This window comes from Pan paniscus, chromosome 9 (assembly GCF_029289425.2).
Source record: "Pan paniscus chromosome 9, NHGRI_mPanPan1-v2.0_pri, whole genome shotgun sequence".
Classification (NCBI taxonomy): domain Eukaryota; kingdom Metazoa; phylum Chordata; class Mammalia; order Primates; family Hominidae; genus Pan; species Pan paniscus.
The window spans coordinates 121,655,061-121,672,616 of NC_073258.2; the positions used below are offsets into that span (position 1 = coordinate 121,655,061).

At 48.7% G+C, this 17,556-nt stretch overlaps 1 protein-coding gene across 6 annotated transcripts in view; it reads left to right on the plus strand.

Moving 5' to 3' along the window:
• Window positions 1-17,556, plus strand: part of GRIK4 (glutamate ionotropic receptor kainate type subunit 4) — a 477,471-nt gene that overhangs the window by 438,946 nt on the left and 20,969 nt on the right. For 5 of the 6 annotated variants that reach the window (XM_057299272.2, XM_063608842.1, XM_057299271.2 and 2 more), the window contains 4 exons: window positions 4,160-4,269; window positions 8,073-8,246; window positions 12,202-12,367; window positions 13,732-13,957. In XM_057299272.2, coding sequence (XP_057155255.1) covers window positions 4,160-4,269; window positions 8,073-8,246; window positions 12,202-12,367; window positions 13,732-13,957 — 676 coding nt within the window. The remainder of the gene's footprint in view (window positions 1-4,159; window positions 4,270-8,072; window positions 8,247-12,201; window positions 12,368-13,731; window positions 13,958-17,556) is intronic. The other variant, XM_057299274.2, reaches the window with a different exon arrangement.

Consider the following 17,556-nt stretch of genomic DNA (forward strand, 5'->3'; position numbering starts at 1 on the left):
GAAAGTATAGTATTTCTTGTCCACTGAGGAAGGCATCAGTATAAAAGGAAGTTCCCGCCTTTGTAACACATCATCTCCCCACTCCCCCTTCACTCACGGCTACCATTAGACAGAAGGAGAGCGAACATACATACAGCTCTATGAGTTAACTCACTGAGTTCCCAAAACAACCCCACGAGGTAGGTTTTATTATTCCCTCCATGTTATACAGGAGGAAACAGAGACCTAGAGGTTACCCAACTTACCCAGGATTGCATGTCTTGTAAATGGTGGGGCCAGAATTCAATCTTGGGCAGTCTGGCTGCAGAGTCTGGGTTTTATTCACTACCTGTCCTGACTGCCTGGCTCCGGTGTCCCCATGAATCTGGCTTCAGACTCTGGGAAAGCAATTGCATTCTTCCGAGAATGTCATTTCTTCCAGTATATATAGAGTGAAGTATCAATGAGTCAACAGATTGTTTTTAAGGATAAGAGGAACTTTGGGCATGAAAGGGGGGTTTAATGCCACTTCACAGCTCTGTGGACAGCCCCACTACTATCATGCAAAGGACCTACACACACCAGGATTGTGGTCAGTTGATGACCAGCCCTTTGCATCTCTCCCTCCGTCTAAGAGCATCAGGGATGCTGATTGATGGTCAGTCTGATGCACAGTCCAAATGTCAAGGGAGCTAATTCTAATTTTGCTGCTGTCTAATTTTCAATTTCATCTGCAGAGCTTGACCTGTCTTCAACATTTGGGGCATAGACTGTATATAACCACCTATCTACTTCCAAAGTGATTGTATTCACCAGAAGGAACTGGCCCAACTCACAGTCAACAGAGACGTGTATAAATCAATACAAATGCCTATAAATACAGCAGAGTCACAATAAATGGTGATGGGTATAAATAAATAATGTTTAAGAGTACTCTAAGGGGGTGTGTAGGTTGAGAGTTTGCTGGCATTGGGGAGAAGGCGTGGGATTAATTAGGGAATTTATTGGAGTAAACAAAGATGCGAAGATGAAAAGGAGAGGAAGATGCAGTACAGCTGCCATTTGAATGAAGGAGAGTGTGGCATGCCTATGGCACAGCTTGATGAATGAGCACCAGAGAAATTGAAGCCATTGCCAATGATTTGAGCGAGGCACTTAACCTCCCTGGGTCCCAGTTCTTCCATCTGTCAGTATGGAAAATTGGGTATTGAAATCAAGAGAACATAGTGAAGCACTATTAGTTCTTCAAAAGAAAGGCATCACCGTCATACCTCCTTTGGGCTAAGGAAAATCAATTATTTGGAAGAAATGCCTATGGCATATGACACCTGATTTGCCCCAAGCGCCAGTGACTCACATGTCTTTTGGGAAGAAAGTGATCTAAACCATCCACATAGAAAAAAATGGTAGGCATTCAGAATCTTGCAAGACACATACTTCTCTTTGGCATCATAGAGACAGCATGGATTTAGCTTAAGCCAAGGCTGTATAAGCCCAGACTCAAATCTCAAATGATTGCCCATTCCTTGCTCTTCTGGTTGGCGTCAGTCAATCACAAGTAGAATCAGATGTTGCCTTGCCAACATGACTGATATGTTTCTGGGGGAGCTTTGTTTATGTCATGGTTTTTGTCTGTGTGATGTTCTCTGTTTTCTAACTTTGGTCTCTAGGAATTTTTCCCACAGCTGTGCATCATTCCTTATCACCCATAACCAAATATGGCAGCTTTAAATAGTGCTGTCATTTTCCTCAATTTCACTTGTGATATAATCAGGTATAGATTTCTGACATTGAGCATCTAATGGGTTTTCAGATTCAGAAAGCAACAGTAATAGATTTTTCAGTTGAGAGACAGATTGAAATAGTCATAAGTGACAGGGCACGTGGAATTCATGCACATTTGCTCAGAGAAACTTGGGGGTCAAAAAAGACCCCAGGAGTGGACCACACTAGTGATTTCTATTGCAGTAGGAGTATAGGCATGATCGGCTCCTTTACTGCTTCCGGACTCTGTATATGGATGCTACCCTCTCTGTGTCTTCCTGTGTCTGCCTCTGGCTCTTAGGATGATGAAGAAGACACAGTCAAGCCATGATGGACACAGGAATGATTAACTGGGGACTTGGATTCTGCTGCTCTGGAGTCCTTTGCCTTCTGTTAGAGGATTTATGTAATGACGGGATGAGCCAAGCTCAAATGATCTCCTCATTCTTCTGTTCCCTTCCCTAAGTTACTGGGTTTTGTCCCCCAGATTTTTCATTTTTCCAGTAATACCTGAGTGTTGTATGCAGACTGAGCATGGATCCACAGTGGGTCAGAGAACTTGCAATTGGTATCAAAGGGCAGTTCCGTGGTCTGAGCCAATACTGTGAAAGAAAAACAATTTCAGATAGATCACGTGAGAGGTCACTGTCATGCTGCTGAAAGGCCACAGTGCCCAAGAACAGCTGCCCTTTTTGGCAGAGGATGAGTATTTCCGTCCTCTCCGTGTACCCTCCAAAGAGGAAAGTAAAACTGCACCGCAGGCCCACCGGCTCCCTAAGAAGGAAGGGAAAAGCATCCAGAAGAGGAGCGGAAAATCACCCATGATGGGGGCTATGCAAATACAACAGGAGCGTGCAGAACTGTCTCCTCCCACCTGCCTCAGATGCAGCCGTGGAAACAGCTATTGCTACTTGGAGTTTCTCAGCTTCTTCTAGCTTCCCCTGGATAATGAAAGCTCAGAAGGCTGGTTGAGTTTAGCTCAGTATTGGCAAAGGGAGTTCCCTTTTGTGTTTCTGGGAACCCCAGTGTAAAAATGACATGCCTTGATAGTGACAGTAGGTTGCGCCATGACTGATACGATCTTGAGCTTAAACGCTTACCTGTTCATAGAACCCTGAGCTTAGTACTGATTTTCAGTCCTATCCATGGACTTCCTGGATTTCTGGCATCATAGAATCATAGCGTTTTCCATTTACAATAGTCCTTAGGGTGCATCTAGTCCAGTGGTTTTATAGTAAATGAAAGAAACCAGCCTGGGACAAGACAGGGTAGCAGCACGGAGCTGCAGAGAATATGCCCTGTCTCCAGTGGGCAGCCCACACTCAGCTTCAGCCAGTTGGGAACTTGGACTCAGTGGTGTCAGATCACCCCATTTTTTAAAAAGCCAGAAATCTAGATTTGTATGTGAAGTTACCTAATTATTTAACGCTGGCAACTAATACAAACTAGGTAGATGCTGCAGGATAAACAATTCAACTCTGTGGGCCGTATGCATCCATAAGCCACTGGTGTGTCACCTCGGATCTAGTCCCACTCCAACTGAGGCCAGAAAGCGGTGGGGACTTGCCTGAGACCACACGGCTAAAGACTTGGAGCAGATGACTTAACTCCATCCTTCTCATTCCATTTTGTTTTCCCGTGAAGAATGGCGGGGAGCTTGGTGCCCAGGATTCCATTCCTGGCTCCATTGTCTGGCTCACAGGACTCTGGCCAGACTCATCCCTGGCCTTGCAACGTGTTTTCCCACGGTGCAGTGGTGTGAGCCCTGGGCTTTGAGTCAGGAAACATGGGCTTGTTTGGGTCCCGGCTCTTCCATTTACGCACTGTGGAACCTCGGGCACATCTCTGACTGCCCTCGGCTTTGGCTTCTTCACTTGTAAAATGAGAATAATAATTTGTGCCTCCCAGGACTGTTTTGAGGTTGACGGGGGAAGGTCTCACTGTGTGAGATCACCCCGCAAACAAAACCCAGAGACTCCGGTTGTATTAGCATCCTGGTGAAAAAGATGTGAGTGTCTAAGAGGGATGCTGTGGTCGAATCCAGCAATGCAGACAGCAGCAGCTCAAAGGTGCTTCCTGAGTCCATCCTCCACCCCCAATGGAGGACACAGGGTGGTACTTCGGGGCACTGAGGGTTGTTCCTCTTTGCCAGCACAAAGCCTGCCTCACCCCAGGAAGTGGCATGGCCCCTGCTGCTGTTCTGTGTCACCTGCTGAGGTCAGGGCTGGGTCGTGTCATTTGCGCAGCCCGGCAACACCCTCATTCCCGGTGTCATTTAAACCAATCACCCAGAACCCAGAGAAATGGGAACTGGGGCCAGACCCACACTCACTACCTCCTCTGCCCCGCCCTGCCTGCCCCAAGGTCATGTTGACTGAATGTGTGCGGTGAATCTTGTTTTTCTCTCCATTTCCAGGGACGCAAACCCGGCTATTTCTCCTTCCTGGACCCATTTTCTCCGGGCGTCTGGCTCTTCATGCTTCTAGCCTATCTGGCCGTCAGCTGTGTCCTCTTCCTGGTGGCTCGGTACTCTCCTCTTCCCTTCCCTGTCCTTACACCGCCACCTCGTGTCCACCTCTGGGAACTGCTTGGGGAGGGGGTGGGGAGGAGGAGAGGGGAAGGAGGAGTTGGGAAGATCTTGGTGCCAAACTAGAGGGACAGGAGAAGGACTGGGGGCCTGAAATGCTCTCTGCCCAGCTGTCGACCTCATGCTGCCCATCCAAACATTCCCCACTGTGCACGACGCAGACAGGTGGCTTGGCTTCTGCACCTCTGCCTCCTGTCCCCTCCCACTTCTCCCCAGACCCCCACCTAAGCCCCTTGCTTGTGTAGGAGCCCTGGGAAGAGAGGAGGGGTGGGGTTGGCAGGAAGATGACTCTCATTAAGCACTGTGCATTTGGCTGCCCTGGCATCAGTCATTGCCACAAAGGATCTGCCACAAAGTGCCGAATGACAAGAAACAGAGCCTGCAAATCCGGACTGGGGGCACTGGGGGCTGCAGTGGAGCAGGCCAGGGAGAAGGCTTTCTCTGCAGACAGCCTGGGCCTGCCTCTGAAAACACAGCTGCCTTGTCGAATGGGAACCATGGAGGCTGGCGGCGGGCGGCAAGGAGACGGGATGGAGAGAGGCGTTTTCAAGAAGTGCGGAGTTGAGACGCATGGGCCAGACCAGGGAGTGGGGAGAATAAGCCCTGCCCTATCCCCAGGAAACCAGGGGCTGCCCTGGCCCTATGGAAAAACCCGAGGAGCAGCCCGAGGCTGTGGCCTCCCAAGACTGTGCACAGAAAAGGTAGTTTCGCTCCAGGCCACAGGCTGTTGGGCCAGCCTGAGCTGCAGGAGAGCCAGCTTAACCCTCCAGAAGTGGGATGAGCCCTGGTGGCTCCCAGGCCACTCACTCAGGTCTCTGGTGCTGCTAACCCTCCACTTACTGCAGTGGAGGCTCACAAAGGGCTGTTATGTGGGAGCAGAGAACTACTCAGGAGGAGCTTCTGGAAGCTGTCCGTGGCTCTGGTTTACAGGTGTCTCTTCAGTTGTTACCTTTGCCTCCAGGCCACAGTGGGAGGGCAGACAGTGTTAGAGTGCGCATCCCATCTCTGTGGGGTGGGTGGGGTCTTCCCCTAGGGCACCTTCATTCACTGGATTGATGGGGGCACTTGGGGATGGAGCTGCCGCATGGTGAGCCCTAGGGAACCACGGGCTACCTAACCCCTGAGGGCACTTCCCAGACTGCCAGAGAAGGGTTGCATCAACCTGTCTGCACATACCTCTTCTAGTGGAGACCAAGGTCCCCAAGATCAGGAAGGTCTTTGGGGCCCACAAGATGCAGCCAAAAAAAGACAGGCCTTGCTGACAACCTGGTCATTTTCAAACTGGCACAGTTTGCTGCTTGGGCACCACCAACCCCTCTCGGGCCTGTAGGCATGGCCACTGTTGAGTATCTGCTGTCAGTGACGGCCTGCAAGACGGGGAGCTAGCACGCTGTCTGACACCTCCCCTCTCCACTTTGCCACACTGCTGCCATGTTAGGAGTCTGTCTCTGTGAGCCCTGGTGCCACTGCTCTGTAATTCACACTTGCCCCTTGGATGTGAGCCCTTGCGTGTGGCATGCCACAACACTCAGGTCACCTCAAGGGCCCTGAAAAGTCTTGGGGTTTGGAGAGCAGATACATACAAGCCTGCTTCAGCATACCCACAGCAGCCTAGAGCTTTCAACCAGCCCTGTGGTGTTACACTGCCCCTCCTCCCTCCCCTCCACATCCAAACACACCCCCTCCAGCATCTAGCATCACAGAAAGGTTAACAGAAAATGTGCTAAAGGGCTAACCATACGGCCTCTCTCTCTCACTACACACACACACACACACACGCACACACACACAATACTGGAGTCTAGGGTATTCTGTCTTAAGGTAGTGATTTTCAAACATGGTTCTATGGACTGCAAAGGCTCCTGGGAGCAACCAGAGCCTTTGGGGGTGGAATGACAAAAGGCTGGGCAGCCAGAGCCCTGGGTCCCCAACTCCTCCTCATCCAGACCAGCTCTACTTTTATTTCTTATATATTGTACTTCGGGTAAGATTTTACAGGGAAAAAAAATGTCTGAAAACAACAGCTCTTAGGTAGCCATTCCCAAGAGAGCTGATCTTCAGAGTCCTGTAGGGAGCTTTTAGACATTTGAATTCCCAGGTCCCATGAGCTCAGAATCTCTAGGGGAAGGGCCTGAGAATCTGTATCTTTGAAGTTCTGCAGATCCCACCAATGGTCCGTAGGCTTGGGAGCCAACAAAGTGGGGCACCAGAGTGCCAGCCAGCTCCTCGGGACCCACACAGAGGGACAGAGCACATCTCACAGGTCAAAGGACCAACGCTGAGACGTTTGTGTTGTACTCAGGAAGGAGAGGTGCGGATGGAAATGGGAGGCAGCGACAGTGGGAACACTAAGTGCACATCAGGCCGAGTGCAGGATGGGAAAGAGCAGTGTGAAGATAACACCAAGCACACAGCACCCCGCCCTCCTGGGGGGTGCACACATGTGCATACAGTTTCTCTCGTCAGAGCTGGAAGGCTTTGCGTACAAGATGGGCCGGGGCTGCAAGCATCTCCCTGGCGGGCAGGGGAAGAGCAGGCATTCTGGGCATCAGAGGGGCCATTCAGAGAGACGCCAGTGGTGAGGCTGAGAGGGAAAGCAGGGGAGTGTCCCCGCCTCACCCCAAGGCACAGAGCTTAGAGCAGCCCTTCTCAGCCCCATGCGTGCATTACACTCACTGGGGAGCTTTAAACAAACACTGATGTCCAGGCCCCACCTGAGCCAATGAAACCAGAATCTTTGGGAGTGGAACTCAAGCAGCAGCATTCTTTTTGTTTTTTTGAAAGCGTCTGGGGAGGTCTGAAACAGAGACAGGGAGAGCCTGGCTTTAGACACCATCCAGGCCAGTGGCTCTCAGTGTGGACACTGGCCCGGTGGCACCAGCATCATCTGGAAACTTGGGAATTCTTAGGCCTCACCCCAGACTTACCAGTGCAGAAGCATTGAGGCTGGGCCCAGCCATCTGTGTCAGCACACTGGCTTGGTGGTTCTGAGGTAGGCTAAGGCTGGAGGGCCACTGCTGTAGGCTGAGGGTCTTCAAACCGTGGTTCTAAGGGACACTAGTATCTCTCTCATCACCCTGTCACTGGCAGTGACAGAACAAGCGGCTTCCCAGGCTGTCCACCTCTTGACACTCCTAGCCTCAGGGGCTCCACTTCATCTTTTTTTTTTTTTTTTTTTTTTTTTTTGAGACAGGGTCTCACTCTGTTTGTCCAGGCTGGAGTACAGTGGTGGGATCTTGGCTCACTGCAGCCTTTACCTCCCAGACTCAAGTGATTCTCCCACCTCATCCTCTTGAGTAGCTAGGATTACAGGCACACACCACCACACCTGGCTAATTTTTTTGTATTTTTTAGTAGAGACGGGTTTTCGCTGTGTTGCCCAGGCTGGTCTCGAACCCCTGTACTCAAGCAACCCGCCTGCCTCGGCCTCCCAAAGTGCTGGGATTACAGGCATGAGCCACCGGACCTGGCCATCCTCTATTTTGTATTTTGGAGTTCCACATCAGAATTTATTGGGGGTAAAAATGTCTCTTTGATTAAAAAAAACTTTGAGAACCATTAACCCAGTTCAACCCACTTTTTTTTTTTTTTTTTTTTTTTTTTTGGTTGCGAAACTCCAAAGGGAAGTGGCTTGCCCAAGGCCACAGGCCGGTCTCAGAGGTGAGACCAGCCAGGAGAGCTTGCCCGTGTCCCTTCACACCCCGCCTCCGTGGCACTAGTGTATGTTCCTTTTCTCCCACAGGTTGACGCCCTACGAGTGGTACAGCCCACACCCATGTGCCCAGGGCCGGTGCAACCTCCTGGTGAACCAGTACTCCCTGGGCAACAGCCTCTGGTTTCCGGTCGGGGGGTTCATGCAGCAGGGCTCCACCATCGCCCCTCGCGCCTTATCCACCCGCTGTGTCAGTGGCGTCTGGTAAGGCCCCAGGCAGAGGTGAACCAGGCCAGGTGGGGTGGGGACACAAAAGGGGCCCTCTGATAAGCCGGCTCTAGCTTCTAGAGCCCCAGAGCCTCTGCCTCTTACAGCAGACTCACGCAGGAAGCCGAGTGCTTTCTGCCAGCTCAGAAGCTTGGGGCAATGGATGGGGCCTGCTCTGTGCCATCTGGTCCCCTTCCCCTTACTCACTCTCTGGGGTCTGGATGCAGAGGGGAGCCAAGGAAGGAAGGGAGAGGAGGTGACAAAACAGCCTTGATGAATTTCAGCAAGGCAATGGTAACTTCCTGACCTGAAAATGACCTGAGGTTTGAGAAGGCATATGCAGATTTATGCAAATATAAGCCTGCTGGCAGGAAGTCCCTGCAGGAGGAAGCCAGCCTGGCTGCTACATCACACCCCCTCTACCAGCCTTCTGAGGCTTTGTGTCTCTGCCCCTGGCTCTGGGGGCTTGCTGGCCTGTTCACCTCAGCAAGTGTGGGAAAACGCAACTCTTGTCGTTCAGAGTTGAGCAAATGATTCAATGTGTGGGAAAGCTCTTTGAAAACTTGAAAGTGCTATGTAAACATATGGACTGATCATTGTTATTAGACCATTATGGGGGCAAAGGAAAGACAAAACAAATGTGTGTGTGTGTATATATATATATATATAGCCTAGAGAGGCAAGTTTGCAGAACACAAGTTTTTGATCCTCTCTTAAAAATCTGCTGTGGGTTTGGCTGTCATAGCGTACAGGACTTACGACCTTGGTTCTCTCCCTTCCTTCTCAGCCTGTTTAGCCAAAGGAAAAGGAAAGGTGATGTTTCCACCCTTGAGTACTGGTGCCCAGAGTGGGTGGTCTGGACGGAATTACTGGAGGAGCCACTGGGCTGTTAGGCAGGTGAAAACGCAGCTGAGATAGCCATGCCTTCCTGTCTGGGGTTTCCATTATCCCTGATAAACAACAAATGTAGCACGATTTAAACCTGGGCGAGATGCTCGCCTGTTACCAGATAGTTTGGAGAAGTCACTGAATGGATCACCATGGAGAACAGGAGCTCAGGTCTCCAGGAAGAGGGATGGACGATCTCAGCAAGGGGAGTCACGGAAGTCCCACCCACAACATCCGGGAACCTGGGCAGAAGCCCTGGGAGAGGAGCATCTGGGGATGCCGATCTGCTTCTCCCTGGCGCTTTTCCTTCTGGAGAGTGCCTGCTCCCACAGATGGATGCAGCTAGAACCCCATTGCCCACTTCATCCGCTTGTCAGCTCTACCCTTACCCCAGGAAATCCCTCCTCCAGGACCCAGCCATCCTGCAGGTTGCCCTGCCCTGAGGGGAGGACTCAGCGCTGCTTTAAATGGCTGGCCCCAGGTGGCTTGGTCACTGTTCCAGAGCTGTGTGAGAAGGGGCTCAGCGCAAATGCAAGCCACCGTGACAGGCCTGTGCCAGCCCCGACTCCAGGTGGTCACTGCGCTTCTCTCCCAGCACACTAACAGTTCCTAGTTCTTAAATCAGGGCCTCGGTTTGGTCCGTTCCATGGAGGAGTGGGAGGTCAGAAGACAGGGCCATCGTGGCCTACCTCGGCCTCCTCACCCAGAGCACGTGATAGAAAACACCATGTCGCTGGAGAGAATGCCAGTTTGACAACTGAAAATGCCCTTTGACACAGGAGCGAGGCTTCACTGACCCCTCCGGAAGCGGGCATCATTCCCTTTCTCAGCAGAGCCGATGGGTTTGCACTGAGCCGCTTGTGCCCTCTGACCAGTTTCCTTGTGACCAATGGCCTAAATAGCCACCTGGGGTGTAGCCAGAGTGTAGCCAACTCTGAAGTCATGTCCACACCCAGGGCTCATTAACCCCCAGCACACACCACCACAGCTAAGCAGCTGCAGAGTGCTGGCTTCCTCCTGGGGACTGCCCGCCCCAGGTCTCGGTTTAGGGATGGTCATGAGAGCACCTTCCGATAGGGCAGAAGAGCTGAGGCAGGAGCAGGGAAAGCAGACCTTGGGCATGGAGGGATACCTGCTACTTACAGGTCACAGATAGGGAAGGCAGAAGGAGGCAGCCAGGTGATTTTCATCCCATATTCAGTCTGATGGTCTCTCTATACATTTCTCTATATCTCACATCCCTCTAGTCCTTTACAGATTGCTGATCACTCATGACATATTACTTCATTTTATCTCACAACTCTCCAGCAATAGGCAGAGCAGGCATGATTATCCCCATATATTTATTAGACAAGTAAATGAGCTCAGAGAAGGCGAGTGGTTTTCCCCCATGTTCTCACAGTGGAACACAGCTAGAACCAAAACCCAGTTCGCTCGCGGTGGTCTGCCATGTAGACATGCCCATCGAGTCAGAGGATGCCCCTGTTGCTTCACTCCTGGGGAGGCAGCCAGCAAGTGTTCTTGGTCACAATGGCAAAAGGGGCAATGGGACCTGCTGCTCTTGAAAATCTACCCAGCAGCGGCAAGTTGCCAAGTTCTGTGTGTTAATCACTATGCATTCATCCTCAGTGTCTCTATGATGGATAAAGCCCCATGAACTCAGGCTCCACTGATTCAGAATTTGTGATTCTCCATCCCAAACTGTGCTTAGATCTATCTTTGAGCCCCTTGGGATTGGGATGTAGATCCATACTGTTGACCAGATGGGAGAAGGCTTGTTTAACCTACCAAAATGAACACACAGTTTTTAATGGACTTAGCATATATGCTGCCTGAGCTGCAAAATTATTCTAATTTTAAATGAGTTCTGTCTACTCAGTAAAACAATCTTCTAATTTGAAATAGCATGACCATTGTAAGAGTATTTTCTAATTCCAGCCTTTCAGCAGTTCAAAGGTGCTTTTCGCCAGGTAGTCTTTATTAGAGATGTTCTGTTGTTACAATTTACAGAACTGGTTTTAAAATACAAATTTATCAGCTGGCACAGGGGCTCACACCTATAATCCCAGTACCTGGGGAAGCTGAGGCAGGAAGACCACTTGAGCCTGGGAGTTCTAGGTTGCATTGAGCCCTGATTAAGCCACTGCATTCCAGCCTGGATGACAGAGCAAGACCCTGTCTCCAAAAAAAAAAGAATTTATCGGCCAGGTGTGGTGGCTCACGCCTGTAATCCCAGCACTTTGGGAGGCCAAGGCGGGTGGATCACAAGGTCAAGAGATAGAGACCATCCTGGCCAACACAGTGAAACCCCGTCTCTACTAAGAATACAAAAATTTGCTGGGCATGGTGGTGCATGCCTATAGTTTCAGCTACTCAGGAGGCCGAGGCAGGAGAATCACTTGAATCCACGAGGTGGAGGTTGCAGAGAGCAGAGATCGTGCCACTGCACTCCAGCCTGGCAACAGAGCAAGACTCCATCTCAAAAAAAAAAACAAAGAATGTATCACTGTGTTACTTGGCAGGTTGCTTCACTTCTCTGAGCCTCAATTTCCTCACCTGTAAAATTGGGATAAGAATTTTGCTTCCGTGAGCTCTAGGGATTAAGTGAGATAGTGGATGTAGCTCGTGGTAGCTGCTCACTGCCTGGCGATGCACATTTGAAGGTTGGCTTCAGCACGAGGAGGTGAGGAAGCCCTCCTGCTCTAGCTCTGAACAGAGCCCTTGGAGCTGGCACCCGCAGCTCATTCACTAGCTCATTTCTCACAGTCTCCAAAACTGTCTCATGTGCATGGACTACACCTCTTTTGAATAATAACCCAATAATCATCTCCTTTAGGAAATAAGAAAAACAAATCAACTGTCTTCTTCCAGGCAGTGCTCACAAACGCGATTCATTTCTGTTGACATCATATGCCCTGCCTCCTTTCTCTTCCCCTACTAAGCTGAAAGCTCTTTCATAAGAAAGATGCCTGGTCTCTCCCGTGTCACAGCAGGACTGGGGTCAGGGGCCAAGACTCCAGGGAGTGCCCAGGCAATGATGACTTCCTCGTCTTTTCCTACATAGGTGGGCATTCACGCTGATCATCATCTCATCCTACACGGCCAACCTGGCAGCCTTCCTGACCGTGCAGCGCATGGATGTGCCCATTGAGTCAGTGGATGACCTGGCTGACCAGACCGCCATTGAATATGGCACAATTCACGGAGGCTCCAGCATGACCTTCTTCCAAGTAAACCCCATTTGGTTGCTCACCAGCATCGGGAATTGGGCAGAATAAAGTTGAGATGTTTCTCTGCTGGAGATAAAAACATCTCTCCTCATCTCATTATCTCTTTTGAACATATAGTTTGGAGGTCCACATGGGGCTCATTTATCTGCTGCTCCACAAAATACACCTGGAATGAGGTCCCAAAAGAACTTTGCGTTAATATCAGCCGGTGCCAGAGTGGTGGTACTTGAGATGATTTTAGGTCTGATGTGGTGGAACTGTTTTTTAGTTGCCATAGTTTCATGTTTATATTAATGGCCATTAGAAAAAAAGTATATATATGCAGTGAATCAAACCTGTAGTTTTATTTATATTACTGCATAGAATGGGGTTAATGCATACATTTACATTTTTAAAGTGATTTAAATCGTATAGGTAGTATTTAGACAGAGCAAGATTCATACATGAATGACTGAAGTTTGAGGAACACCAGCTTAAGATGAACTGGCTTCACTGATTCCAGACTTGATAGGTATCAGATAGGGACCCTGTTGGCTTCTTTGAGTTTCCCTTGCAAGGCTCAGGAGAAAGCCCTGCCACAGCGATGTGTTCGCTGTCAAGCAAACTGATTGATCGCCAAGACTGACAGCCAGACCAGATGGAATAGTGGTTTTCATATGCCTCAAGCTCTCTTGGAAAGCAGGTTTCCCCTGGGGTTAAAAGATGTCTAACCAACCTAATATCCAAGAAGTTCATTTTCCCATGAAACAAGTCCAATGCCTTCAGCTTTCTGTTTTCCAGGCAAGTCTCCGTGCCTACTGGCACAGAGAACAGTGAAGTCATCATGCAAACACAGAGTTTGGATAGACCCCCAGAGTTCTCTGACTTGTTATTATTTGTAAAACAGCAGCCAGCATTGGATATGTGATTGATCAATTGGTTTAGGGTGGATGGAAAATAGGAAACTGCTTCTTCAAAGGGTATCTCTGTATAGTCCTAAATGAACCTAAGTTCACTGCCCCAAATTGAGGGACAATGAAGGTACCCAGCCAGAATTTCAGTTCTACCGGAAAATGGAGGTTGGCAGTAGAAGAGCTCTTGAGGGTAGATGAGGCAAAACCAATGACCAAATCAGGACCTTAGTGCGCTGTTGCTTCCTCATCTTTTTATAAAAGGTATCAAAGGCACAACTCCCTCCTCTGCCATTACACAGTGACAGTGAACATCTTGTGTTGAGAGACAGAAAGGGAAAAGGTTCTTGACTGTGATCAGCGGGTGGAGAAGCAGAAGGGCCGGCATCTTAAGTGCACTTTGATTCCCTCTCTTTTTAAGCCAACGTTTCCTTCCTCTTTTCCCAATCCTGCTTCCTTTTGTTCTTTTCCCAGAATTCCCGCTACCAGACCTACCAACGCATGTGGAATTACATGTATTCCAAGCAGCCCAGCGTGTTCGTGAAGAGCACAGAGGAGGGAATCGCCAGGGTGTTGAATTCCAACTACGCCTTCCTCCTGGAATCCACCATGAACGAGTACTATCGGCAGCGAAACTGCAACCTCACTCAGATTGGGGGCCTGCTGGACACCAAGGGCTATGGGATTGGCATGCCAGTCGGTATGCGGGAGAGGAACAGCCTCTTTGGGTAGCTTTGTCCAGACAGGGTCAGGGTAGCTCAAACCACTGAATACAGCATTGAATCCAGTACCCCCTATTGTTAGAACCAGTTTAACAGTGACTTTACGTGGGCATTCTAAAGTTTTTTTTTTTTTTTAAAGCAAACACACATATTTCCTTTAATCAACAACCAGTGCTCAATCCTTAATTATTAAAGAGCTAGTTGATTAGTTACTGATTGATTAATTGACTAATTTAAAGGGCTAATAGTAATTATTAAAGGGCATGTTAATGTCTTTGGTGTGTATTTAGGCCTTTTGTTCCTTTTCTCGCTTGCTTCTCCTTCGCCATTTCTCTGTTGATTGCTATCTCTACTAGCAGTGGGAAGAAGGATGAGATGGTAAAATTCAAATCAGTTAATTTTGCTATTTGTTAGCGTCGCCAGTGAAAAGTTTACTTCTAAAGGAGACGGCCATGATTAGATGGAATGGCTTTCAAATTATTTGTGGATTTCACTGATCCATCTATGGTAGGTCGGTGTGGGTCACTGAGAAGGGGCAGTAAGGCTCTGGTGTTCAGCCTGCTGACTGAGTGTCAGCCCGTCTTGTTGTATTAATAGGAGGATAGAGACGTTTGGCTTCCAGAAAGGTGTCCTAGCTGTGCTTTTTAAAAGGACATTCACACTTTGGACTTTGGGCCTTCCCCTGCTAACAGAACCTCCCCAAGAAGATGAAGAGAGAACATGTTTAGCTGCTGTGCTGATTGTGAAGGGGATCTGAATGCTCCTCCAGCCGCTTCTGACATGCACCCTTCCCCCTTCACACACACACCGTAGAGAGCCCGTGCTGTAGAGGGTTGTGCTGGTATGAGGGTGTTCTTGTAAAAGGCAACAGGGGAAGAAGCAGGAATCAAGGCCATCAGACTCTGGGAGAAAATTGGTATACGGTATGCTCATCTTTGTAGTTACAGTACACATCCCTGCTGTTGATCTTTACCTTAGCTCAAAACTCTGTAAACTGCAGGATTCACTCACACCTGTGGAGTGTAACGAGCACGGGCTGGGAGTCAGGCAGACCCCGGGATGTGTTCTGGTTACTGGCTGTGGTACCTTAGATGCATTCTTTAGCCTCAGTTATCTAATTCATAAAATTAGGTTTCTAATACCTACATTATGGGGTTGGGAGGATTAAACCTGATAATCTAGTTAGGTGCCTTACCTCAGTGTCTCACGCTGAGCCTACCTTGGGGTATATTAGTGTCCTTCTCATTTCTTCCATGGTTTCCTATGTTTTATTTATTTATTTATTTATTTATTTATTTATTTATTTATTTATTTTTGAGATGGAGCCTCACTCTGTAGCCCAGGCTGGAGTGCAGTGGCACTATCTAGGCTCACTGCAACCTCTGCCTCCCACTTCAAGTGATTCTCATACCTCAGCCTCCCGAGTAGCTGGGACTACAGACGTGCACTACCACACCCAGCTAATTTTTGTATTTTTGGTAGAGATGGGGTTTCACCGTGTTGGCCAGGCTGGTCTTGAACTCCTGACCTCAGGTGATCCACCCACCTAGGCCTCCCAAAGTGCTGGGATTACAGGCATGAGCCACTGCTACTTGACAAAAGCAAATGACTTAAATTCTGATCAGAAACAAAGAAAATGAACATAGGTAATAATATGGTTCATCCCTGAACTCTGTAAATTATGGCACTAGGAGTTCTGTGAACTGTGAACTGGAGGCTTCACTCTGGGTACTCAGAAACCTGCACACCCTCTATATGCTATTATATTTCATTGGTGTCCACTAATAATACAGATTATGGACACCTTTGAGAGATATACTCGCTGACATTTTGTTTCAAGATGGTAGCGTGAACTGCAAAATGAACTTAAGGCACACGTTGATGATACTCTAGCAAGTTAACAAATTTGAACTAAATTTCAAATGCTTCCAAAGTTTTCATGGAACAAAACTATGGAGAGTTGGGGTAAGATAGACCACAACTCTAGAAATTTTCATCAATAACCAAGGAAAAATGGAAGGAAATTCATTTGCTCTATATCTGACATGACACTGTTTTCACATGTTCTCTCACTTAATAGTCCCCCCTGCAAGATAGATGTGGTTATTCCCATCCTATAGAGGACAGAACTCAGATTCAGAGCAGAGAGATTACTTGTCCAAGGTCACAGAATAGGTAGAGAAGCTGGGTGTGAGCCTAGGATGCTTGTCTCCAGTCCAGTAATTCATTTACCAGACCATATTGCCAATGGGTCCTATCAGCTAGAAAGGACAGGATAGGTGGGAAGGTCTACTCTGAGCTAGCCCAGCTTCCCACGTGAGGCTGGAAAGAACATTACACAGTTCATTGATGAGTCAGGATTTAGGTCCAGCTGGGAGTATGCCCAGGAGATACAAGCATGTATATCATTCTTAAGTGGAATGTAAGAGCCTAACTATGGAATAAGCAATGTGGTTGGACCCAGGAAAATTAAGCGAGACAGAACAAGGAACAAGATGGAAAATTAATCAGGTGGCTTAGGAACTAAGTAGGTAACCAGGGAGTAAGCAGAATAGGCCTTTCATGTGGCCCCTGGTGTGTTCCGAGGTTGGGTTGAACATGCCTTGAAACTGCTTGAAATGCTTTGCTGGGCTAGACAGTTCTCTCTAAACCTGAAATGTTCATTAGTCTCACCACCTAACAACATCTGTTAGACAACTCGTTCATGTGTCCATTCACTGCAGATGTGTAATAAGTACTTACTGTACTTGAAGCTCTGCTGGTGTTTGCCCAAATCACTGACACACATCCAGTGCTGCAGGCTTGGGGTTTGGGCGTCCAAGCATAGTTGTGTCTATAGTAGGGAAGGTTCTACTGTGGAGCTGTGGACTGTCACAGTTGGAAGAGATCTGGGAGATGTTCTAGTTCCTTGCTTCTTAAAGTGTGGTCCACGGCCCAGCAGCACGGACATCACCTTGGGGCTTGTTGGAAATGCAGACTGTCAGGCCCCACCCCAGGCCTACTGAATCAGATTCTGCAGTTCAGCGAAATCCCCAGGTGATTGCAATGCACGTGAAAATTTGAAAAGCACTCATCTGTTTGTTCCAAGCTTCTGCCTGATCCTTCATGGTAGCCTTTCTCCTCTGGGGCATATGTCCACATCCAGCCTTCATGGAGTTTGGGCAAGGAAACTGGGCAGCTTAGTTGTTTTCCAGCCCCTTGGCAGCTTTTTCTTAATAATCTCAGGCCTCAGCCTGTGCTGGGACATTGAGCTTTCCATGGTTTCACTTAAGCCTGTATTTGTGATTAAATCTAAATTCTAGAACCAAAGCTCCTTGACAAAATTGCGTTAGAAAAATTAAAAAGAATGGTACTGAACAGAAAAAAGCCTTCTTTTGAGGAGGGAAGGAGGACTGGGAGAAACAGGGTGATGGACAGGCCAGTGGGTTCTCGTGCGCTCAGCAGGCAGTGCTGAGAGTGGGGAACACCTGGTGACCTGATTCTCACACTCTGGGGTGGCTCTTCTCTCATTGATTGGTGACTTCTCTGGTTCTCTGGATAAACAGTTGTCAGGTGTAATGTAGTGAGAGTTACGAGT